The sequence below is a fragment of the Carassius gibelio genome, chromosome B9, assembly GCF_023724105.1.
Source record: "Carassius gibelio isolate Cgi1373 ecotype wild population from Czech Republic chromosome B9, carGib1.2-hapl.c, whole genome shotgun sequence".
In the NCBI taxonomy this organism is placed as follows: domain Eukaryota; kingdom Metazoa; phylum Chordata; class Actinopteri; order Cypriniformes; family Cyprinidae; genus Carassius; species Carassius gibelio.
Genome location: NC_068404.1, coordinates 15,446,821 through 15,472,032, shown reverse-complemented (window position 1 = coordinate 15,472,032; position 25,212 = coordinate 15,446,821). Strand labels below are relative to the sequence as shown.

At 37.5% G+C, this 25,212-nt stretch overlaps 2 protein-coding genes across 6 annotated transcripts in view; one reads left to right on the top strand and one right to left on the bottom strand.

Annotated features, from left to right (window-relative positions):
* Window positions 1-227: 227 nt before the first annotated feature.
* On the top strand, window positions 228-23,866 carry LOC127965075 (zinc transporter ZIP10). 5 transcript variants are annotated; one of them, XM_052565629.1, is made up of 10 exons: window positions 228-343; window positions 15,358-16,545; window positions 16,947-17,118; window positions 17,352-17,527; window positions 17,622-17,795; window positions 18,051-18,171; window positions 18,467-18,790; window positions 18,883-18,963; window positions 20,119-20,309; window positions 21,361-23,866. In XM_052565629.1, the coding sequence occupies exons 2-10, from the start codon at window positions 15,379-15,381 to the stop codon at window positions 21,511-21,513; spliced, it is 2,559 nt and encodes an 852-aa protein (XP_052421589.1). In that variant the 5' UTR covers window positions 228-343; window positions 15,358-15,378; the 3' UTR covers window positions 21,514-23,866. The 5 variants fall into 5 exon arrangements, with proteins under 5 accessions (XP_052421589.1, XP_052421586.1, XP_052421587.1 ...); XM_052565626.1 differs by having other exon boundaries at window positions 304-463; XM_052565627.1 differs by lacking the exon at window positions 228-343 and adding an exon at window positions 1,777-2,413.
* Window positions 23,200-25,212, bottom strand: part of dnah7 (dynein, axonemal, heavy chain 7) — a 65,251-nt gene continuing 63,238 nt past the window's right edge. The window contains exon 66 of the mRNA XM_052565630.1: window positions 23,200-24,380. Within this exon, the coding sequence (XP_052421590.1) occupies window positions 24,174-24,380 (207 nt within the window). The 3' untranslated portion in view covers window positions 23,200-24,173. The remainder of the gene's footprint in view (window positions 24,381-25,212) is intronic.

The window sequence follows — 25,212 nt, the reverse complement described above, 5'->3', positions numbered from 1 at the left end:
TTTATTTGCAGACAAAGATACAGTAACAATAATGTTCTCTGTGGGATCTTTGGTGCTAAAAAGGAAGATGCAGTCATTTCGGTGGACATCATATCTAGTGGCGGATGTTACTCAGACTATCAAAATGACATATGACATAATCAAAGACGTGATGGGAGTCTACCGCGTTGTCACGATTATTTTAACCATATTACAGCCTTGTGTGACGCGTGCTTCCTCCACGAGCTCAGGTTGGCCCCTGACTGTCTGCTGGCGGAAGCACGCGCCACAGAGCTCGAGCCACGTTGCGTAAATTGCGTTACACTTTACTTGAAATGTGGAGACGGATGAAAGAACGTAACAAGTAAGTACGTAAGTGGCTTTGAGAATGGCGTTTCCGCAGTGGGGTCAGAGATTTGTGCGGTGCGCAGCGTGAGTGTTTTAGTACCGAGCGGAGAGGAGATGCACACGGCACTCGAGTGAGGTAAACTATATAAAACCCACTTTGTTTTTCACACACTCCCACAACATGGACCCGAGCAGCTTCAGATGGGTCAATGAGAGCAGGGATTAACGATAAAATCGTGCAATGTTTTACATTTTTTATTGGTTTTTATAGCTTCCGGCGCTAGCAGTGTTAGCAGCTGCTGTTTAGATTGATCATCTTTCCGTCGATTGCACCTTATTAAAGCTGCTGTTCGACTAATGGCGTTTCGCTGCTGTAAATGAACGTGTTTATTGCGAATCGTGTTAATAAAATATGCACTTGTTCATGTAGGCATTGATCTAGATTCAATTAGTCGTGGAAGCAAGGGGAATTTTGGGGTTCAATCGCATGCTTGGGCTCGAGGATCAGTCATGTAAAGAAGTTAAGGGTGTAGTAGTCTTGAAGATTTTCTCACACTGGTTTAACATTGTAGACTACAATATTAATCTGTTTAATATGCTCTCTTTTAAGTTTCCACATGGTTCATACTTTAATTTCACTGTTTACAATGCCAAATGAAAGTGGCAGTTAAACTTGAGTTGTGTTCTTTGAATGGTGAAATAATGCAGATTATGCTTCATGACACTTTTTGTTACAGTTTCTTTGCGCATTTTTCAGACCCTGATAGTTAATGTGCAATATGTTTCCAACTGATCAATTCTGAGTAACACTTGGCAGATTCAAGTCTGACCACCTAAAAAGTATACAAATCTCTTATAAAACATAGCCTTAGCCGGAAGACCTGCTAAAAACCAGTCTTCCAACCAACATCTATATTTAAAAGTCGAACACAGTTTGTTTTGTAATGTGACATCAGAAGGGTGTTACTATAATAAACATCTAGTCTGATATAGAATAAGCATGAAAAATATACCAGTCTTTACATTTTAACGCAGGAAGTGTGACAATATTTGACAAATTGAGGTACTGCTGCAGTGATGATGATGATGTTTTCCTGTTATTGCACACCTGCAGAAGCTTTCCTCTGTCTAACCACAGAAACTGGTGTTCATGGACATGCAGAGCCTTTGTTTGCAAATAGGAAATCTAAGCTATTTAAATCCATACTACTCCATTAAAAGTGTTCATTTGTCAAGGGCACTGTATTCACCTCCACTGCAATCTCTGAGTTGTGTTTATATACTTAGTCGTGAGGCCATGGCAAAAAAAAAAAAAAAAAAATATATATATATATATATATATATATATATATATATATATATATATATATATATATATATATATATATATATATATATATTCATTTTTTTTTCTTACATAAAACCAGTGTCTTTTCTCAGTGGAGTTTCTGAAGATACAATAAATACAGTGTAGCTTGTTTTTAAGGTGAAGTATATGTACCTACCAGAAGTCCAATTAATAGTATTAGACAGCTGATAATGCAGTGGTTTTGCTTGGATGGATGAACTTTGGATGGATTGCATTTCTGTCACGGTTCTGCCTGAGGGTCTGTGATGGTAGTTACAGTATCATTCTCACTTAATGGTCATTCCAAATATGTTACCATATCTGAAAAAAAATTCAGTAAAAATGGATTTATGTGGAATTTAAGAATACATGAAGTGGAATATTTGTGCGTCTTCATAAAAATCCACTTGATCAATAGATGCAAGAGTGCTATTTACCATGGCTTGCATAGATTGTTAGTCTAGTGTGAGAAGACTTGACCACTCCCTTTCCACTCCTCCCTTGACTGACTTTGGTCTACTTTCGAGGCGAGGTGTTTGATATTTCAGCTTAAAGGCTTTGGATTGTGAAAATTCTTGAGGTGCCAATTAATGTTGTGGTGACGGTATTTTCTTCTGGCTGTTAAACCATTAGTGGCTTTTAAGATTAGGTGCACAAAACAACCTTAGCAGAAATAAGCATTAGCAAAGATGACAGATTGTCTACGATCACTGTGTCAGCTGAGAAACTGTCATTGAGGTGAGTAAGAAGAATAAGAATGCTAACTCATAGCTTTATCCAGATATTATATGGATTCTTCAAGTTGACTTTACTGCATTCGCTACAACAGATTATTCTTGTTATTGATTATAATCAAATAATATTTATTGTAGGATTATAGAGGATAAACAGGTGACCATGTAGGTGAAAATGCTGGTTAATATATATATATATATATATATATATATATATATATATATATATATATATATATATATATATAATCTGTTGCTGTCAGGTTTAATTAGAAAAGTAAGCATTTCTGGTTCTATCCTTATGTGATAGCCTGAGTGCAAAGGTAAAAATAAAATTCCCCTTTAAAATCAGGATAATTTCTGATCAGATTTTTTTGGTTAAACATTAGAAAAAAAAGGCATTAAATTTAAAGCAACTCAAAATAATAAAACTTTAAGTGAGATATATTAGTTTAAACTGTTAATGTCAGTTTTTGAAGCAGATCATGGTGTATTTTGTATAAAGTAAAAAAAAAAAAAAAACAGAAAGAAATTGAACTGAAACTGGATTTCTGAAAGGCATTTATAAATAGTTTTAATGCAGTTTTTGATGTCAGTTTGGAGGAGAGCATGACAAATTTTGTTAAGCTGTTTTGAAAACCACCATACATTAAAATCTGTAGACATAAATGAAGATGATTAATTTAGCCCCTATGTGTCAATTTATTCCCAACCCCCATGCCCCCGCCCCCAGAATCTATAAACCCACCACCATGTGACCTATGTAAGGGGGAATTCCCCCAGTTTAAGAAACGAAATTCAGGCCCTGATATATATAGCTTTATTAACCAGAACACAGTGGGTTCTGCATTTGCATTAATTTGTTCCTGTAACATTCAACGCTATTGAACCAAATTTTGAGCAGTATGAGTAAAGGGGGAAAAATAAGTGCTTGCAGGAGTCAGATTTGACTGATCATGGGTCGATAAGGGGGATGACCTACAAGACCATGGTGGAGGATTTGCTACTCAACAGATCTGGAGCTCATTGACAAATATCTTATATCATAAGATGCTCTACCTTTACACAGAGTGCGCGTGATCGCAAAATGGAAAGTGAAAGTAAACAGAGCGAGCGATCATTACATTTTTTTTTCACAATTTAAATCCTCCCCACTAATAGCGGCTCCCTGATATGCGAAAATTCTATGCAGTATTAGAATGTTTGCGGGAGCAAACCTTGCAGGAGCAGAACACACACAGTCAATTTTTAAGTTCAGAGCTATGAAGTATGCTATATAGCGGTTGGGATAAAACTCAAAATGAAACAACTGGCATGAATCTTGTACACACTTAATATATACCTCAATATTTATTTATTTTTTTTGCAATATTGCACTTTTTTTTATTGGCGCATTTTTCATATTACGATCATACATTTAACATATCAGAGTTGACACAATATTTTTCTCTTTTTTTTCTTTCCCCTTCCTTTCTTTCTCCTTTCCTTCCCCCTACTCTCCCCTTTCCTATACCCAGTGAAAAAAAAATACAAAAACCAAGGGAAGGATGCACGGGTCGTCTCATAACCCGCGGGTCGGGTTAAGAAATTGGCACTTTATTGCGGGGAGCGGGTCACTAAAAACATTTTTTATTTTTTTTAAAAATCCATTTATGTTTCATGGAATTTAGTGGTGGAAATTTTGATTCGTTCAAGAGATTCGTTGATTTTCAGTTGTTCACCAAAATGATTCATTCACTGATTCGTTCAGTGACCATTTCTTTTCCAGCAGTTGGTAAAAAAAAAGAGTGTCTTATGTGTTATGTCTTAAGTCAACAAACGAAGGTCTAAATAGCAACGTAACTTCCTTGATGTCCCCAATGCGCGGGTCGGGGCGGGTCAAGAAATTTTATTTTATTTGCTGGGCAGGCTGGGGCCGGCCAAATAATTTCATAAAAGCGGGACCCGCGCATCACTACTGTGCATATATACATTCTTACACAGACATATAGCATATATACACCTATATATACATACGTACTTACTTATATACATTGATATGCATACATACATATATCCATATTAGGGCTGGGACAATGCGTCAAGGTCATCGATGATGTCGACGCAAAAAATACGGCGATGCAAAATATTAGGGGTGGTGAAAAAAATCGATTATTGATTAATCGCGAGTATGTTATGGACGAGTATGAATCGATTATTACATTTTCAAAAATCGATTTTTTTTTTTTTTTTTTTTTTTTTTTTTGCATTATTTTATTTTGTAAAAAAAATTATACCGGGAGTTGAACGTCACGAACGCGCCCAGTTCCAGTTAGCAAGCAGCCAGAACAGGTGTGTAAAATGGAAAAACCAGGAGCGAGCAACCAACCGAACCACCCAGCTCCATCTGGGTTCAAAGCAAGCGTGTGGATTTATTTTGGTTTTCATGGCAGGAGCTCTAACCCTCTTGGCACCATGGTCGAGTTTACTCGACAAGATGCGGCACTGAATAAAACGGCCGATTTTGTCAAATAGGGTGTCAAATTTCACGCGACCTCCCCTGCACCAGATAGCAGACATGTAATACTTAATCTCTGACTCAAAAAAACGTAATGCTCCTTAACAAAATCTTCGAGACCGCATTGAATCAGTGCGAAAAAAAAGCGGAGCTAGTGTGAGAGTGAGCCATTTTATCTGACCAATGTTGTCAACGTCAGCGAGTATTGGCATTAGATTATTATTATTATCATTATTATTTTTATTATTATCTAATGGCATCAATAAAGCTTCAATAAACCCGCAATGAAGTGTTGGGACTTCTATTCGCGGACACTGATTCTGAAGGGGAATATCTGTATCCAGAAGATGACGGTGATATTGAAAGTGAAAGTACACCAAGCACAAACGGTGAATCCTTTGCCCAATGTAAATGGTCCTTTGCCAAATGTCAGAGGTGTGAACAATGTTTGCAGGGGTCGGAGTGTTCATTGCGAAATTAGCAGGCGTGTTATTGTTGCAGGGACGAAGCGGGAGATTTTTTCCGCGCTAGACATGTATATATTTGTCTTCTGACCGCACCTCTCCGCAATCACGGTGACAGTATTGTAGTGGAGACTTTGTCTAATGCCTCTGGATATGTTAGACGAGGTCGAAGTATTCATAGGACAGTTAGGAGGCAAGGTGGGGAGTCGCAATGACACTGACAGTAGTCCGAGCCGTGCACACTCGGCGCGTGCGCGAGGCAGATCTGGCCGCGCTGCTCATAGCAGAAGCAGAGGCGATGTGACACGGGGCATAGATTTTGAACTTGTCTACTTGTGTTTGTGTGTCATATGAATAATATATATGTGCCCCATACATGGAATCACAGTGCCTGCTGCATGTAGTAAACTGAAAATCCCAACCGCTACATGCATTCGGTTTGTTTCTACCATTTATTAGTAATGATTTACACAGTTTGTTTACTACTTACTGTTGTGAAATGGATAATCAATAATCGTTAATCGAGAATCGTTAATAATCGAAAATCGACTGTAATCGAATCGGGACTTCAATAATCGTAATCGAATCGAATCGGGAAATCAGACAGATTAACCACCCCTACAAAATATGCGCATCGATTCGTCTACCTGTTTTTATTTCTCTAAAAAACGTTTGCAAAACATTTACCTTATGTGTGCTGAATATACGCGATGGCCGGATCAACATTCTGTCCAACGTTATATAACCAATCCAGGGGTTTTTCTGCATTGATCTTTTTTTTTTTGGCGGCTGTCAAAGCCTTATTGGATCGGTGAGTGATGTAGAATAGAATGAGAGCTGCGCCTGACAGGGCACGTACGAGAGAGAGGCCCGTCTTTGCACACACACTCACAGTCTTCAAACAACACGAGCGCTTCTTGCTCTCTCTCTCCCTTGTGCATATTAATCAAAATCATTAAACACGATAGAAAAAGGGCGAAACAACAAAGTTTCACTCGCGCACTCACAGTCTTCAAACTACACTAGCGCTCTTGCTCTCTCTCTCTCTCTCTCTCTCTCTCCCTCGTACATATTAACCAAAATCATTAGAAACTATAGAAAAAGGGCGGAACGCCAAAGTTTCACGTGGAGCATTCAGAGATTTTTTTTTTCTCCATGACAGGCTGCTGGCTCCCACTGTTAATTTTTTTTTTGGAAAAGCACTCTCTGTATTAGCTTAAACCCATCAAGTTTACATTGGTTACTGTATTCTTTCAATTGCTCTAAACAAGTATTTTGGGTGACCTTTTTTATTGAATGCTAGACGTCTTATTTTCATCTGAAAGAAGAACTTTTTTTCAGTAAGCTAGGCCCTATGTGTTCAGTAAGCTTGTTTCAGTAAGCTATGTGTTTTCAAGGCTTCAAGGTTTTATTGAATGCTATCTCTATACAAGTGCAAAGTAATGCAAGTAATCTCTATACAAGTGCAAAGTAATGCAATTTGCATGTTTTTTTTCATTCAGATATGTAAATCAACATGCATAAATTGTTAGTAGTCAATTACTGGGGAGATAATCTAAATCGAATTGGTCTGAAAAAAATTAATCGTTAGATTAATCGATGCATCGAAAAAGTAATCGCTAGATTAATCGTTTAAAAAAAATAATCGTTTATTCCAGCCCTAATCCATATATACATGTTAACATACATACATACAAATATCCATATGGCTGCATTATATATCACAGAGATTACTTCCATACCTCATCTTATTGTACAAGTCCAAATCCATGCTTGGTTTATGCTTTTCAATGCATTTGATTAGCATATGCGAACCATCTCTTCTTGAATAACTTCATTTTGCTTGATTAATTCCAACACACTAACCCAATATGGCTGGATTTTTGAGCAAGTGTAAAGGACATGAGCCAAATCAACATTACATTGACCACACTCTCTCCAACAATATTGTGTTTGGTTTATATATTTACTAATTTTCAGGGTTGTTCTAAAGAACCAATATTTTTCACGCATATTCCTGCCAATAGGGTAACTTTGCATAACAGAAAACATTTTTACATGGATGACTCCACTCCTCTTAAGTTACTGTTATTCCAATGTCTTTCTCCCAAGAGTATAACATATTATTAATTTGGTTATCATTGTTATAATTTAGAAATTATACATTTTTGAATTTTTGAGAATTGATACAGTATCGCCAAACAAAATATTGTGATACTTATGTCTATCGATATTTTCTTAGACCCCTACTAACCACTGATACTTTGTGGTACAACCCAAGTGTCCCACTAGATAATAGTGATTATGTGCTATTGCTTTAAAGGGTATTAGTTCCCTCAAATCCATTCAAATCAACAGTCTTACTTTTGTGAAACAAGAAGATATTTTGAAGGTGAATGATGACAGGACTGATGGTGAACTCGTTGATTTGTTCTGAAAGTTGAATATCTTACATGAATTATTTTTTTATGAGCAGTCTCAAACAAAGTCACTTAATAGGCCAGCATTAAAAAATAATTTGTCAAATATGGGTTGGCATTTCATCATGAAATGCCCAGTCTTAATCAAACGAGACTTCCTTTTGGTAATAACAGCGCATAAGATCGTTCACATGATCCGCTATAGGTGCCTACTGAGCTGTTAAGCATACAGTCTTGAACAGAGAGATTAAATTAACATGAGCTCTGCGTGTGAGGTCTCGTTAAGGAAAATAAGTTTTAAGATTTTAGGGGGCCTTAGCAGGTTCCTTTAAATGTGTGTTTTATAATGTTCCTTTAAACTCTTAAGTTGATGTGTTTTACGGCACATCGTGTGGTGGTTTAATTATGCATAAAAAGCCTGTGGTCTATTCCAGGCGACTCTTTAGTTGTTCAAGACTAAAAGAATCAGGTAAAGTATGCAGGGTTTATATATCTTTGAGTGTTCAGAGGCCATGTGTATTCAGTAGACTCTCTATTATGTAGCACAGTAATAATAATCTCTATATTGTAGTTAGGAATAAGATTATTTTACAGTAGGCAACACACAGAGCCTGAAATCTCACATGAACTTCCTTCTTTAATTTTGCAAATGTAATTTTGCAAAAAAGTGTAGTGCCCTGTGAGTGCAACTCTGCCGTTTACACTGAATGTACAGTATGTTGCATTGTACGGTATATTCAGACGGACACACAAAAAATAGATTCTTCAAACGATTGATTTCTTCATTCATCCACGATCAAAAATCATCATATTGCACACCCCTAATTCAGAGTTCACTTCGATATTAAGTCTTGAACATCTGCATTATTGGCATGCATATTCATCTTGAACCACCTACTTAACAGTACATGTTGCTTGACTCCCCAACTGATGTAACATCCTGTTCTTGTTGCAGAAGCTATTCTTAAGCCTAGCTGCAGGAGTTTTAGTGTGATGATTTGTAACATTGTTTACGTCTCTGAATGCTTCAGGGATTCTTATTTAAATTGAGAGATGAACAATATATGGGCAGCTTTATGAGTATTGGCAAACACATTTAAGATGATAAATTGCAATCATATGACACATCATTTCTAGATGTCCTACCTATTGTTAAAGACATAGTAAAATGTTTTCCATCCATGGCACACATGCATTTTGTTTATTTATTTTTGTAATAACTGTGAAAGTTATATTTCCCATTTTTACAAAAGAGTTGGCACGTATAATTCCTTCATTGTAGTGGTTCATAGTAGGCATAATTTTCATTATTTATGAATTTATTTATATATTATATTTGGTGCCAGATGAAGCATATTAGGAATTATCATAGCAGTCAAACTTTCTGTATCGGTACATATCGATACAGAAATGTATCGGTTCTTTCCTGCATTGTCCATGAAAATGCTGGACCATTACGTATGCTGGCTTCTTCCTAATAATATTTAGGATCTGCTGCTGACCTTTTGAAGCCAATTTACAGAAGCTGTTGAGCTGAATCGCATGCAGTTGGCTGTAGTTTGGCACTGTTAACCGAAAGCCTAGAGAAAAAATTGCTTGTATTTAGGCCATTTGGTGAAATATGAAGTTTGGCTATGTAAACAAACAAACAAAAAAAGCAGTTAAATGGTCAGTTCTTTGTTGGAATATTTGGTTAAAGTAACCAGAAAGACTTCATAAGTGTTCCTTAAACATATTGATGTGTCAGGATCCCTATTCTGTAAAATCACCGTTTACTGTAGTTTTCATTTTATTTTATTTGATGGCTACTTAAGGCCTGATTAGCTCAAATCTCTCCCTCCACCCACTCCTACACACCCACCTACCAACACTTACAAACACACATGTCCCGTACACCCTCCCCTCTGCACTAAATCCCCATACTTGAGTTCAAAACATCAAACCTCATTCCATATTGCTGTAGAAGAGCGGTCCTTGCCTGAGTTGACAGCGAATGACCTGTTCCTCCAACTCCTGTTGAGACAGAAAGAGGTAAGCTGCAGCCAGATCTGCACATCCTAAACTGATCGGTACGGCACATTTTCAATTGGGATAGACAGTCAAAAGCCAGTCCTAGTTATGTGAGGATCAGAAGTTGAGCAAGGCGACGGCAACACTTAAAGGTGATTGACTTGTTTTGGAGTTGGTGGTTTCGAAAGTTGCCGCCTGTTTTGCTTGGAGTGTTTTGTTTAATACACATTGTTTAATGTGTATTTGACTTGGTATCGTTGTTAAAGTTAACCTAACCCACTCCCTAAATTTTTCTAGGTTAATCCAGGTTACTCAAATGATGTTATTTGCTCTCTCTTTGTGTGATCTCAGCCGTTCTGAATGTTTTTATGAGGTGTTAACCAGTTTATGATCAAAATAAGCATGTTTATGGACTGGTGACCATTTTCAGTTTTGTGATTTGGGTGAAAACATTTGTTTATTCTTAGTATAAAGCCAGTCCTTGTCATCTTACAATCATCGTACATTTGTCTCAACAAACCTTACCATGGTACTACCGTGCATTAGAGTGCAGGTCCTCCATGAACTTATTGACATGCTGTTATGGACCTTCTGGAGTGTCTATTTATTTTAGAGGTGTGTGTGTGTTTGGAGTCAAGAGGTCATGCTTTTTGAGGCTTTGATTCTTGACTCCACCCAGACACACACTCATGCCCATTTAACCAGTGCTGGACCATCTTGTTTGGACTAGATACTTCTTGAAAGACCTTTTAGATGTTTTTGTTTGGTAGTCTACATTCGCTGGACCAAGATCCTGGTCCTGGTGCAGCGATATATCTGTCATTTCCCAGAATGCCCTGTGCTGGCAAACATGTAGTTCCCATCTGCTGTGTGGCATCTGCTCATCTCTCAAGCCTTGATGCTTCTCCTGACATACAATGTGAAATATGACTTATTGAATGCATCAATGTATCAAGGACAGATTATATATCTAGAGTAAATGGTTGAAGAAATGTGCTCCCATATTGCTTGGCTAAGTCACAGGTCATAGAATTGTTCTCCAGCCTGCTAAAATTCACACTGACTGACCACTAAATGTGTTGGCACAGACATAAATCAGAGGGGATTATTAGCCAGATCGCCAAAAAGTTGTTTGCTGTTGTAAAAGCTGCTTTATTTGATCCAGACAAGTCCCATTGTAACCCTGTTTAGCCCAGCATCTGTCTTACAGTAAGCTAGATTGTAAACAGGAATTTACCGGAGGTGGACTCACGCCTGACTTGTGAGAGACATTCAGTCTTGGCAGAAGCCTTGTGAGAGTCATATGATGCATCTTAAGGGCTCTCTTTCTTCCTCTGTTGCTCAGAGGCTCAGGTTAATGTATAATAACAGTTCGTGGGGAAGCCTGTCAGTTCATTCCAGGAATGGATTCTGTGAAGAGTGATACTGGGTACAACTTGCTATTGTAAATGTAGTAAAATATAAGTTGTCAGTTTCTAATTTCTTTTAAGTTTTGTTGAAGCTGGTTACATAATTAATTCAGCACATCACAGCCTGTGTCACTTGGAGTTCACCCAGTGTTTTTTTTTTTTTTAACCATATATCATGGATTGGGGTTTTCTAGAGACCAGGGGCCTGTTTCAATAAGGAGGTTCAACCAACTCTGAGTTGAAACTTGAACTCTGGGTTGACTTACCCCGAGATGGGAAACTCTTGAGTTTTTGGGTTCAGAACCACATGAGGGTGAGTAAATAATGACTGAATTTTAATTTTAGGGTGAACTATCCCTTTAATTGGTTTTGTTTTCTGCTCAAACTTTTATAGCCAAAGGTGGATCACAATGTAATAATATACAGGGATATTAGAGATGCTAATACAATAAATAAATATAAGTAAATATTATTTGGTAGGATCATCCATATCTTGGCCTCTTTGGATGGTTTTTAGTGAAGGTCATCACAGACATGCAGCAATAAGAAGAATCTCAGCCACAATCCCTGAGACCCTGAGTGCTGATTTCAGCCTCTGTGTGTGAGGACACTAAATGGCACACTGCTCTTCTCATTCATGGCTAAGTATAACGGGTGCTTATGGAAAAATGAGCTTTCAGTTCATCCCTCCCATTACCATCCAAACACAACACCGTGTTCAAAAAGCATGACTCTGTCCAGACGATGGCCCTGCAGACAAGAACAGATGATGTCTATAGTATCATCTGTTGTGATACAGCATGCATTTGTTCTATATTGCACTAAATTTGCAGCAAGGATTGGTGATTCAACAAATCATTTAAGGATTAGGTTTAATTCTTACTTAAAATAAACTGGAAATTAAAATGCATTTAGAATTATAAGATAATTCAAGTGATAGGGCAGAAAATGTGTGTTGATACTGATTTAATTTGCTTGGTAACCGCCCAAATGCAACAATTTGACTCAACAGATGGTAATTACAGAAAAAATGGACTGACCACACAAAATATGAAGAATATAAAAAAATTCAGGAGTCAGCTGTCCACGGTAGTCTTCAGTATATCAGCACAATAACACACTCTAAATACTAAATATAAATACACTAAATATAGTCTAATTATTGTTATCGATAAAATCCCAGTAAATTATAGAGATATCTTTTGGTAATACCGCACAACCATAATTTGTTATTTCATTGATAGAATAATTCATTGATAATAATTGTTTAATAGAATAATTTAAAGGCTAAACTGTAAAGTTTAGCATTTTATAAAACTTTTTTTGTTTTTATGAATCTAAACTGTAAATTATGTAAACTGTAAATAATTTTACATATTAATATGGTAGTATAGACATTGCCCTACACTGCTCATATGGTGTTCAATTTATTTGTGCAGGTCTTTAAAAAAGGTCTTTAAAAGTCTTAAATTTGAGCTTAAAAATTCTGCAGAAACCCTGTCTAGTGTCTTATGATGTCTCTGCAGCACATGACTTTGCTGGATTTAGGATTTTTTTTTACAACATGTTCAGCCATTTTTGGGATGGCATATAACTTACAAAGAGCATATTGAGCCAGCACATTATGAGCAATGCCCCATCCTATCTCCCGAAGGGTTCATATGTCACTTCACTCTCATGTTTATAAACACTGTTCTGTCGAGAGAAAGGATCATAATTATACCATGTTTTACCAAGTTCACGCACTTTAACAAGCTGGAGTACAGGCTGTCGTAAGTACTGCTTACAGGGTGTTTTGACTTAAAGAATCATTCAATAAATTAGATTATTTTGTATTTTATGTAAGGCTCTTTTTTTTTGGCTATAGGTTTTAGTTTCCCCCTGTGGTTGATTCGCAATTGTTCGCATGCAGTTGGGGGATTAATATTTATTTATTTTTTTTGTCGTCTTTTTATTCTCAGAACCTTTGCGCAAGAAATCTTAAGTCATAGCAAATCTGTGTAAGCTAATTGTTATAGCACATATAAAAAAGCTAACTATTTATTTCCATTTTGATTCCACTGTATCCCACCAGTGCTGTGATCTTTATGTAGTTTCAAATTTGCATTGACTTTTGTTTAGGGGTGCTCCGATCATGATCGGCCGATGGTTAATGCACATCTCATCAGTAAAGCCGGTTCTCTAATCAGCGGTTAATTCCATCAGGTGTGTGATTTCACATAGAGCAGCTGTTACTACACAGAGCCGTTGTTAACTGAGAAGATGAACCAAAAAACGCTGAAAATGAAGTGGATTTGCGCATCTTCTCTATTAACAACGGCTCTGTTTAGTAACAGCTGCTCTATGTGAAATCACGCACCTGATGGAATTAGCCACTGATTAGAAAACCGGCTTTACTGACGAGATGTGCATAACGATCGGCCGATCGTGATCGGAGCACCCCTACTTTTGTTTGGCGGATGTATAATTCCTTCTAATAGGGAAGTTATGTTTGATAAATGATTATCTGACTGCAATATATTCCTCACATTTTACACTCTGAGGCATATTTGACCCTGAACCACAAAACCAGTCTTAAGTCACCAGGGTATATTTTTAGCGATAGCCAAAAAATACGTTGAATGGGTCAAAATTATATATATTTTTTTAATGCCAAAAATCATAAGGACATTAAGTTAAGATCATGTTTCATGAAGATATTTTGTACATTTCCTACTGTAAATATACCCAAACTTAATTTTTGATTAGTAATATGCATTGCCAAGAACTTCATTTTGGGAAACTGTAAAGGCAATTTACTTAATATTTAGATTTTTTACCCTCAGATTCCAGATTTTCAAATAGTTATATATCAGCCAAATATTATCCTATCCTAACAAACCATACGCCAATGGAAAGCTTATTTAATCAGTATAAATCTCAATTTCGAAAAAATGGACCCTTATGACTCCCATTTTAATGTCTTTTTTTCTTAATGTAGGTATCCATTTTTTGTTGTGTTTACGTATTGTTTTTAAAATACCAGATTTCTAGAAAAAGGAATATTGGCTTTATCTGCTATAACAAATTAGCAGAATATAGTATGCGGTACAAGCTACAGAAAAAAAAATGGCAGTGCTTTTGGAATAAAACTTTTGGGAACACTCACACCCAGATCCATTTCACAAACATTTCTCTTATTTGTGGCTCTTGTATGCAGCTGGAAGAAAATACTCTTTCTCATGCTGAGGTCTCTGTTTTGTTTGATCACACTTTTCCCTCCAGGCTCACAGTAGTTGCTGTAGGGGGACCATTAAGGCTCATCAGTACTTCTCCAGCTGGGAATCTATTCGCCCCCTGGAAAATGGAATAGATCTAGTTTTATTATTATTTTATTATTACCCTACAATAACATGACTCTCAAGATGGAAACCCATTTAGAATAATCAAATCAAATTAATAATCAAATAAGTGATCAATGTTGGTTATGTGCAGCAAACATCTGCATTTTGTAAAATAGGTTTTGGTTAGGGTCTTTTGTACATACTCCTTTAAAAATGAAACTGTTTTACTTAAGATGCCTTCAGAGGAGTTACTACCAAATATGAGCATGACTGAAAGTTTTTTTCTTCCTACTAACATCAGAGTATAAAAATAAAAAGCCCAACAATAAAAAGAACTAGATAGGTTTTATGATTACCATAAAAGTCCATAACTGTTGTTGAAACATTATGGTGACACCATTTTTCCTGTCTGTTAATATAATGTTCGTCATTAAGCATTATTGATTTTTGAATAACAATTTGGTAACACTTTAATATAGGGACCAATTCCCACTATTACCTAGTTGCTTATTAGCATTCCTATTATTAACATATTGGCTGTTTATTAGTACTTATAAAGCACATATTCTGCATGACCCTCAGTAAGGTAGTTGTTAAGTTTAGGTATTGGGTAGGGTTAGGGATATAGTTATCCCTAACCCTACCCAATACCTAAACTTAACAACTACCTTACTAACTATTAATAAGCAGCAAATTAGGAGTTGTTGAGGCAGAAGTCATAGTTAATGGTTTGTTAATAGCGAGAATTGGACCTTAAAATAAAGCGTGACCAAATAATTTAGATGTATTTCTGGTTTATTGAGTTGGATTTTTGTTTCTCAACAGAGGTTTCTAAGCGAGGAGATAATGAGAGTTCACACACATACCAGATTCTGCTTTCTCTGCGTGCTGACCCTGCTGTACCATCAGTGCAGTCACTGCCATGAAGGAGGGTCCCACCATCACCACGGGCACAACCACGGTGACCACGACCACGTTCACAGTGACCTGCAAATTTCTGAATTGTCCTGCGCAGGTTTATCAGACCACTTTGTGCACAGCAGCCATGGCGAAACTGCAGAGAGCGAGCAGCGTTACTACATCCAGAAGTTGTTCTGTCGATACGGCCACAAGGATCGTCTGGATTTTAAAGGCTTACAAAGTCTGCTGTTGAGTTTAGGGCTGGGCAAAGTGCGTGTGGTTGGGCTGGAGCATGAAGATCTGGGCCACGATCATGTGGCACACTTAGATGTTCTGGAGGTTCAGGAAGGTCTGCACTCGCATTCAGCTGACCAACCGGATCTACATCAGAAGCCCCACATCTCACACAAGACCCATCAACATTCCCACAATGAGAATGAACAACACGGCTCTGCCGAGGAGCTACCATGCAGCAAAACACTTGGCACCGGAGCCGAAAGCACCACTCACAGTGGATCTGAGGAACATGATCATGGGGGATATGATCATGACCATGAACATGATCACCATAATCATGAACATGATCACCATGACCATGATCATGACCATGAACATGAGAAAGACAGTGATCGCAAACATATCCACAGGGATGTTACGGACAGTCCTCATACTCAAGATGACCATGGCCAACTTGAGCAAAAGAGTAGTGAACATGCACAAGAAAATAATGATCTCAGTGACCAAAACCACCATCATCATGACCATCATCACCACAAGCATCCCCACCCTCATCTCCATGGTCCTGACAGCGTGGAGCAGAACACAGCAACCCCTCATCTCACACCCAGAATACAGCCTTCTGCCCTAACTGAGCAACCCACCACACAACCCAGAAGAAAGAGCAGACCACTCAAAGCCAGAGCTCATCGAGGCCGCAACAAGACCAGCATCAGTGTTACTCAGGCTGACGAGCTGGATACAAAAAAATATGACCATGACAATAGCAGCCAGGATCACAGCTCTATTCAGCTGCAGCGGAGCAGGAGAGCGGTTCCAGGAGAAGACCTGTCTGTGAAATCCCATGCACATGGTGTTCTTCACCAACACGAGGAGGTACATCTTAGTGTTTGTCTTATGTGGTTGTTTATATGGCTTTGCCCTTCACATGTGCTTCAAGAATCATTTGAAAGGGTTTCTCTTAGTTGGTCTAATCAGGGATTAGTCTAAATTTTAGAAACACTTTGTGGTATCAAAGCACATCTTTTGTAAATAAATAGTTACTGCCAAACTTTAGATGACCTGCTTTAAGCAGGGTATCTATGTTATAATGCGTGATTCATAGTTGCTATAGTTCATAGTTTATTGGAATCAGCAGAGTACAGTTATAAACCAATTTAACGTTTAATGTTAAAATAACAGATTAATGCTCATACACCACATCTGCTGGAGTATCGAGAATAAAGGAGAATCGAGCAATGAATCAAAGTAAAACTCTTTGTATGTCTCTCCCTCAGTGTCTGAATTTAACAGAGCTGCTACACCAATACGGACTGAGCTCGGATTCTCTTATATCTCCAGCGCAATTCAACTACTTATGTCCAGCACTGCTCTATCAGATAGACAGACGCTTCTGCATCCTTCATTATCACCACGTTGAGGCTGAAGTACAAGATGAAACATCTTCAGGTATAAGTGGTCCTGTACTAGTATAATTCTGAATTTAAAAAATATTTTCACTCATCTACAATTCTCATTATCTGTGTAGTTTGCTAGCTTATAGAGAGGGTAAACGGACATAGAAAATGGTTTAGAATCATTGCTAAGACATATTAAAACAAGTTTAATGTTGCTAGTTACCTTAGTTGAAACTCTTTGAGTCCAGTGACACGATTCCCAGTCTAATCCACTGATTTCTGCAGTGTGGGTCTGGATGTGGGGCTTTGTGTCGATCACCATCATCAGCCTGCTGTCTCTGCTGGGTGTTGTTCTGGTGCCCATCCTTAACCAGTCCTGCTTCAAGTTTCTCTTGACCTTCCTGGTTGCATTGGCAGTGGGAACCCTCAGTGGTGATGCCTTACTGCATCTGCTTCCTCATGTGAGTTCACTCTTTTGGGGCAAACTAAGATTTAACCGTTGCAAAGGTACAAACAACACAGCCCAAGGAATCAAACCTTTCTTATGCCTTACAGTCTCAAGATGGCCATGATCACAGTCATGGAGGACATGCGGAGGAAGAACCTGAGGAATTTTTTCTGACCAAGTTTGATGGAGTTTGGAAAGGACTGACTGCACTAGCAGGAATCTACCTCCTCTTCATCATTGAACACTGCATTGGCATGTTCAAACACTACAGGGACCAAAGGGTGAGAGGCACCACAATGCTTTTAACACAGGAAAACACAGGTGTTTAAACACAGGAGTTAGAAATCTTTCAAAAGTGGCAAGTAAGCTGTTTTTTACTTCTCACATGCTTGTTCAGGACTGACAGAGCTAAGAGCTATGGGAGACTAAAATATAATCCATAATTGCTTCAGATAGGTGGGCTTTTAGTGCGCAGCAAAACAAACTTGGATTTTATTTTCAGAACCTAGTAATTATAAAGGTGCTTGCTTCCACAGGGAAGCCTCTGCCAGAGGAAGAAGAAAGGTGAGCAGGCAAAGATTGGGAGGAAGTTGTCAGACCACAAACTCAACAGGCGTTCAGATGCAGAGTGGCTCCATCTGAAGTCTCTAACAGAGGGTGGGTTCTTCATCAATTCCCTGCACACTTAATGTGGCTTTTAAGTAAAGGTGTGAGTTTTGATACCCAGGAGATGTTTCAGAGTCTCTTCCAATGTACTGAACTTTTGCAAGGATGTTAGAAGAACAAACTTCAGACGTAACTCAGCGTTGTAGTTGATATCAATTTATTTGAGTCTGAGCGATGGTTTAGTAAGACAAGACTGAGACCAATGGGGTTGAGTCAATTGTGAGTCTGAACAATTCAGCCAGTGTACAGACACTGGAATAACTCCTTCCATTCTTTTTTCATGCAGGAGAAGGTGCAACGTGTGAAACTGGACACAATGACACTCAGATGACAGAGTTGCAGCCTTTGGATTCACCCAGCAAAATGCCACTCTCCATCCCTGATTCAGATCACCCCTACCAGGAGCCAGTAAAAACAGAAGAGGACACTAAACCAAAGGCAAAATCAAAAAAGCATGGACACGGGAACGGACACGGACATGGCCATGGTCACTCCCACCATGGGCACTGTCACTCTGACCAGGAAATGAAAGATGCGGGCATCGCCAGCATAGCATGGATGGTCATCATGGGAGATGGCATGCATAACTTTAGTGATGGACTTGCTATAGGTCAGTTCCTCTACATTGAAAATGTTAGCAGATTTGTTTGTCTTGAATTAAAAGGGTTTCTGTATCTGAGGAACTGCGTTTGTCACCTACAGGTGCTGCTTTCAGTGCTAATATTACTGGTGGCATTAGTACTTCAGTGGCTGTGTTCTGTCACGAACTGCCTCATGAACTAGGTAAGTGGTCAAGTTGTCTACTGACAAAATGTTGAAAGAACACATCCATTTTTTTTACATTTGTCAAATGTTTGTGCAGTACAAGATAAAAAGTAAAAGCCTGTCCACACCAAGAACGAAAACTATATTAATGTTCACGTTAATGAACAATAATATTCTGTTCGTCATGTTTGTCGCTTTGAGCTCTTTAAAGTGGATTCTGATTGGCTGTTTTTATTACATTCTGAAAGTTACATTTATAAAAACATTCTGAAAGTTAATTTAACAATATCGTTCCTCTGTATCATTTTCGTTATCACTATGGTGTCGATTCGCTTATTCCAATAGAATTTAGAATAATTATTAGAACTTTATCCTTGGTAACATCATTTTTGGCGTACACGGGGCCTCGACCCTGAAAAAATGTGGCAAAAAAGAACGTCAGTGAGAATGGTCAGACTTAACTTTAGGGTGATGTGGTGGTCCTGTTTCGAGTCTGCAGGTTTTATTGCCAGTGATGTCTCCTTTATCGATTTACATCAACTCTGGAACATCAAGGCGAAGAGCTCCAGCTGTTTTTCTATGCTCTCCTTTTCATGTTTAAAATGAATAAAACAAACAAACAGTGAACGAATACGACACAGCAGTACATAAAACTTTTAAAACACAGTAAAGCTTTTATGAAGTTTTGAGTTTGCTGTCTAGAGGGCCACTAGTTTTTAAATTCCCCTTTTGGTTTAAACAAAAGAACCAGACATTACAGTACCACAGAAGAAGTAACATAAACAGAGTATGTCTTTGATGTTACAATGATCACTTTGCATTTGATGTTGTTTACCTTTTACTGTCTGCCATCCAGTGGGGGTGATGGGACTTGATTCCTCAAACACTAATAACGTTTGATGGAGCAGTTCTTTTTATTTTGTCTGAGAATCTATCTCCCCATGTTGTGGCTAGAGAAAGACCGCTATAATAAAGTTTTTTTACTACCCTGCAGTGCTATTAATTGCCTTTGATGACTGATTTAATTGGGCCAGGTGACACAGAGCAAAGGTCCAGAGTGCAGTTTATAGAAAACCAATGGTCGTGAAGAAACCTCACACAAATAAACTAACTATACCTACACTGATGTATTGTTTATTGTACATTAATAGTGCACATTCGGTTTGCCTCCAGGTGACTTTGCCGTTTTATTGAAGGCTGGAATGTCAGTGAAGCAAGCCATTGTGTACAACGTCCTCTCTGCTCTGATGGCTTATGCCGGCATGGTGATCGGCACGGCTGTGGGACAGTACACGCACAACGTCACTAGCTGGATCTTTGCTGTTACTGCTGGCATGTTTCTCTATGTGGCATTAGTTGATATGGTAAGAGAAGCAAAATGCAGATTTATCTGTGTGCCAGTTGGGCTGCGTAAATATGTTATAATTATTGATTGCTTGAAATGATTTATTACATGCCATCTTAGGGGCCTTGCATTCCACCGCACTGATGGTCCATTGTTTTTCTATGTTAACATGCTCTAGATGGAGGTTTGAGCATTATGCTCACGTCTGATATATTTTGCAGTGTCTCACGCATGTCATTGTTTGTTAAAAGAAGTTGAACTTGTAAAAAAAAAAAAAAAAAAAAAAGCATCTCTAGACCTTTGCCAATTTTTATTTTTTATTCTACAGCCTCATATCTTGAGTTTGCCAATGCAGAAATTGGGTATGAATGGCCTAAGCTGAAAAATGTTTGTGAATTAATTTAGTGCTGTTTTAAAAGCACAATTATTCAAGATTCAAATAAATGATGCACAATATTATTGACAATATTAGAGCACTTCCATTATAATCAGCGAAGTTGTTAGTCACTGCATGTTCTCAATGTTTGATCCATGCAGCTCACTGAGTTTTACACTTCTGTGAACAATTAAATAATTATAATCAACAAAGCTATCTACACTGCACAATACATTTATTATTTACACTATTGACACATTGCTGATTATAATAGAAGCATTTTTGTCCCAACATATTTTATTTTTGTCCCAAAAATGCAGCATGCAGTATATATTTTGGTTTACACCTACATACTATGTCTAACTTGCGAAACAAGTGGTGCGACATCCAAATACAGTATGATTCCAGAAGATGCACAAAGTTTTTGCAATACATATTTTAATGTGCCATTGCGAACAGGTGTGAAAAATTGAAACAAGTCTGTAAATGGAATGCTGGAATCGACACGGTTCACAAATAGTTAATTTTTAGATCTTTTTTTTTTTTATTTCGATTTTGCAGCCCTTTCTCTAGATTATTGGTAGTGGTTAATCTATATGCATAAATTATTGATTTTTGTGTTTGTTGTGAGCTGTCGATGTAGAATTTTATTTCTTTGCTTTAACACTATGAAATTCCATTTCTTGTTCTTCAGTTGCCAGAGATGCTTCATGGTGACAGTGAGGAGCACAAGCGCTGTGAGATGGGTCACTTTGTCCTGCAGAATTTGGGCATGCTCACAGGGTTTGGCATTATGCTGCTGATCGCCATCTTCGAGGATCAGATTGTGCTTGACTTTGGCTTCTAACCAGAGCCTGAGGTCAGGGATGGCGTCATTCATCAGCTACATTCACGCATGTGCTTCGTCTCAAAGTGGCTTTGTTTTGTGATGGTACAGTCTCGCAGGCATGTCTCAAAAGACAGCATCAGTAGCTTACAGTGGACATGGACATGCAACCAAACATGTTTACATTTCGTCATCTTTTCCTCTCTTGGACACTCAAAACAGTTGCTTGTCGTCTTCAAGGTCTTTTGTAGTTGTAGATTCTAGACCGTTTTCTCTTGTGCTTATTCAGTTTTTTTTTTTTTTTTTTTTTTTTTTTATGTGTGTGTTTTCAATAAGACATATCCCATAGCACATTAGAAGCACTCCCCAGAATTTGGGTTATCCCTTTAATATTATAGTATTTTTTTTTGTAGGACAGTGTCCTAGAGAGAAGCAGCTATTCATCAGTCACTCATTCAGTGTCATGTTTAGCTCTTTCATTCAACTGTATCGGATCTCATAGTCCATTCATTCGTAACTGGCGTGTTGTGCTGTTTATGTCTAGTTTGTCACACCATCTCAGTGTCAGGCACAGAACTGTGCTAATATGGTGCAACAGAGTCCAACTGGCATCAACTCTGCAAGGTTTTTTTTTTTTTTTATTGAGAAGAACTGGTCTGTATTGTGTGCCAGAATCATGAAAAACCACACACTTGAGCTCTTTTCTTTACTGGATTGTGCTTTGCTGTCAACATTGACTACTTACAATATATTTACTGTTCATGGTGAGGGGAGCGTCCTCAGTCTTAGACTTTCATTGTCTTTTTTTATTATTATCTTTTATTTTCTAAGAGTGTACTAGTGATTTGGCCAATTCTTGAGTATTGAAGAAATAGGTATGCAACTGTGTGTTGTATAACCTCTGACACGGTGCTGCTAAAAGACCAATCGCATTCTTGAGGTCAGCTGAATTTTGACTGAACAAGTCCAGTATTAAAGCTAATGCTAAAATACTGTGATTTTTAAATGAAGAACAACTGTCTATGCATGTCTGTCCATCAAGGAATACATCAGTTTTCTTTGGGAAGTCTATTTGTTCACTGATAAAGTAGTCTAGATCATGATGATTACTATTTGAGTTGATTTTTATATTCAAGGAGAGTTGAAAATTATGATCTTGTTACAGTTGAAGAAGTTCATGAAATAATGATCTTCCCCAAAGGAGATTTGCTACTGAAGACTTTTTTGAAGAAGCAGTTGTCATTTTGAAACACCTTTGTTACTTAATTTTAATTATATGACGTTTGGTATTACTGGATAATTTGTGCAAAATTCAGAATGTTATTTTGTGAGACATTAGCACCTTTTATACACTGACCATCTAAAAACATGCTTTCTGGGAGAACCATTCCTTTTTTAACCTAAACATTGAGGTAGCCATTATGAAATGTTCTTTTTTTGACAATCTTAAATGCTCTTGTTTGTTGGCACCCTCCTATTATTAAAATTAATGCACACATTTCAGATATTGGCCTTATGTGCACTTGTTTGAAACTACACTCAAATCTATAGAACATCTGTTCATCAGTCCCCCACTGATGTGGTTCTTGTAAATGAGTGTGCAACATTTTGAGTGTGCCAAATATAGGCTATATTTCTAAAACTGCGCACAAGCGCTGCCTGTGTCCCGCAGTCGCTTCTACACATTCCACTGCCTGTGTTTGCTGCTTGAATCCTCTACCGTCATGAGTTGGTGGGACATGTTATGTGATTCATGCTTATCCTGTCACCATGTGACATCCATTTATTTGTTCTCATGGGTGCGTATCATCATTAATTGCATTCATCAAATATACTTGATTGGATGGAAGCATGCATGAGGCAAGTGAAAGTGGCTAGTTTTCATTTCTGTTATAAAATGGAGATATGAGAACACTTACAGTTGATTTCCTCTTTCCCTGAAGAACTTAATTTTCACAGCTTGAATGTAAAGCCAATGAGTTTTAGGGGTCATGTGAGCAAACCTAATCAGTCATAAGAGATTGGTTCTAAATCCTGTCTATGTCTTTGAAATGAAGTTTTCCATTTGTTAAACCGAAAGCGAGCTCTAGAGCTCAAATGAAACACCTCAGTTAAGTGGTGAAAAGAAATTAACTTGTTAATCAATAAAAATTAGGCACAAGTTTTCTTCATGCTTTACAGTGTTTTCCAAAATAGGACCATCCAGATATTTACTTACATTTGAGTACTGTCAGTTGTTTGGGAAGACATTTATTTTTAAACCCTGTTTACACAGCTTGGATGTTAAAGCATTTTTTTTCAATACATTTGCCATTCTTGCTGATTGTATGTGCATTTCTTTGTCAGAAGTGGAAAATAAAGTTTCCAAAGCCTACTTTGAGTGTTGATCAGCTTACTAAAAATCTCTCTGAAAATTGTTCTATTCTAAAAATATATATTTGAAATGTATAAGTATGTATAAAATGTCTATTACTTATTCAAAATCAATTAATTATATATTTTTATTATAATTCCTATTAATATTTCAAAAATTTTAGTATATAGGAATACATTCATGTTTATTAAAAAGTATTGTTTTTGTCTCAAGACAGATGGTATTTGATGGTATTTCTAAATCTAAAATATAATTTTGCTACAGTTACTTGACTATAAAGTGAAGTGAAAGGATACAAGAAGTGTATCTACGAGTTAAGCTGACACAGTAAGGCCACGCCACGACGGATCCAGTGCTCTGGAGGCACGTCTGAATTCAGGGTCATTGCTATGACGTAGTTGGTGGAGTGTCCAGTGGTGGAAAGGGTTCCACGTCTCTCGCTGGTCTTGTAGACAGGAGAAATGTAGCACTGACGCTCAGGAATGTCCTGCTTCTTCATTGGCTTCAGCCAGATCTGCAGATAGACAGTGTGATGTGTAGATGAGAAGCATTTTCTTTGCTCATCCTCCCTCCCTACAATCTGTTTAGGTTACTATACAAATATGTATTTTTAAGTGTAATGGTTATTTCAGCATTTCTGAGTCACTAAGAATATGGTGGTGTATCAATATTCATTTTTCCCTTGGTGATAATCTAAACCATTTTCCTCGTCTCTGTATCCAAGATAATTCAGAAACAAAGACTGTCACCAAAAACCTATTCAAAGCCCCAAAACCCCTTTTTCAGAAGCACTTTGTGTATCTCCTCAGAGAAAAACAGGTACATTAAAAAGTTGGTGGTTTTAATACTTAAAACTTAAGGATGTGTTTATTTTCAGTGTTTCAGATGAAATGCTTTCAGCTGAAATTAATAATGGCCTTCAAAAGAAATTTGGAATTCAACGTTTTACCGTAAGTAACAAATGCATGTTTAATTAAGTTCAGTTCGAAAAGTTATTTTGGTAATGAGTTGTCCTGAAATGTCTGAATATTAATCACCAATGAATGCATTATTTATTGTGGCAGTGTGGATTGTGCAGAATAAAGAGGGCAGAATTAATAGAAATCTTTGTTTTCTCTTCCTGTTCTGTTAAGAATACTTAACCTATTTGAATCTCGCCTACTATGATATTCATGTCATATAACTAGAACTCTGTTCATATACTGTATTTAACTACAAAACAACTTTTCTATTATGTAGAGTTTTCTTCTTAAAGAGGAAAACAATGGTGTTTCGTGTATTCAGAGTTGTTCACATTGTTAAAGAGATGGATTCTCATGCTAAACATGGCCAACGTTTTAAAAAAA

Coding starts and splice junctions, on each gene's coding strand:
- LOC127965075 (XM_052565625.1), top strand. Junction 17,119..17,351: donor ACAAGATGAAACATCTTCAG/GTATAAGTGGTC, acceptor TGATTTCTGCAG/TGTGGGTCTGGATGTGGGGC. Junction 17,528..17,621: donor TACTGCATCTGCTTCCTCAT/GTGAGTTCACTC, acceptor TATGCCTTACAG/TCTCAAGATGGCCATGATCA.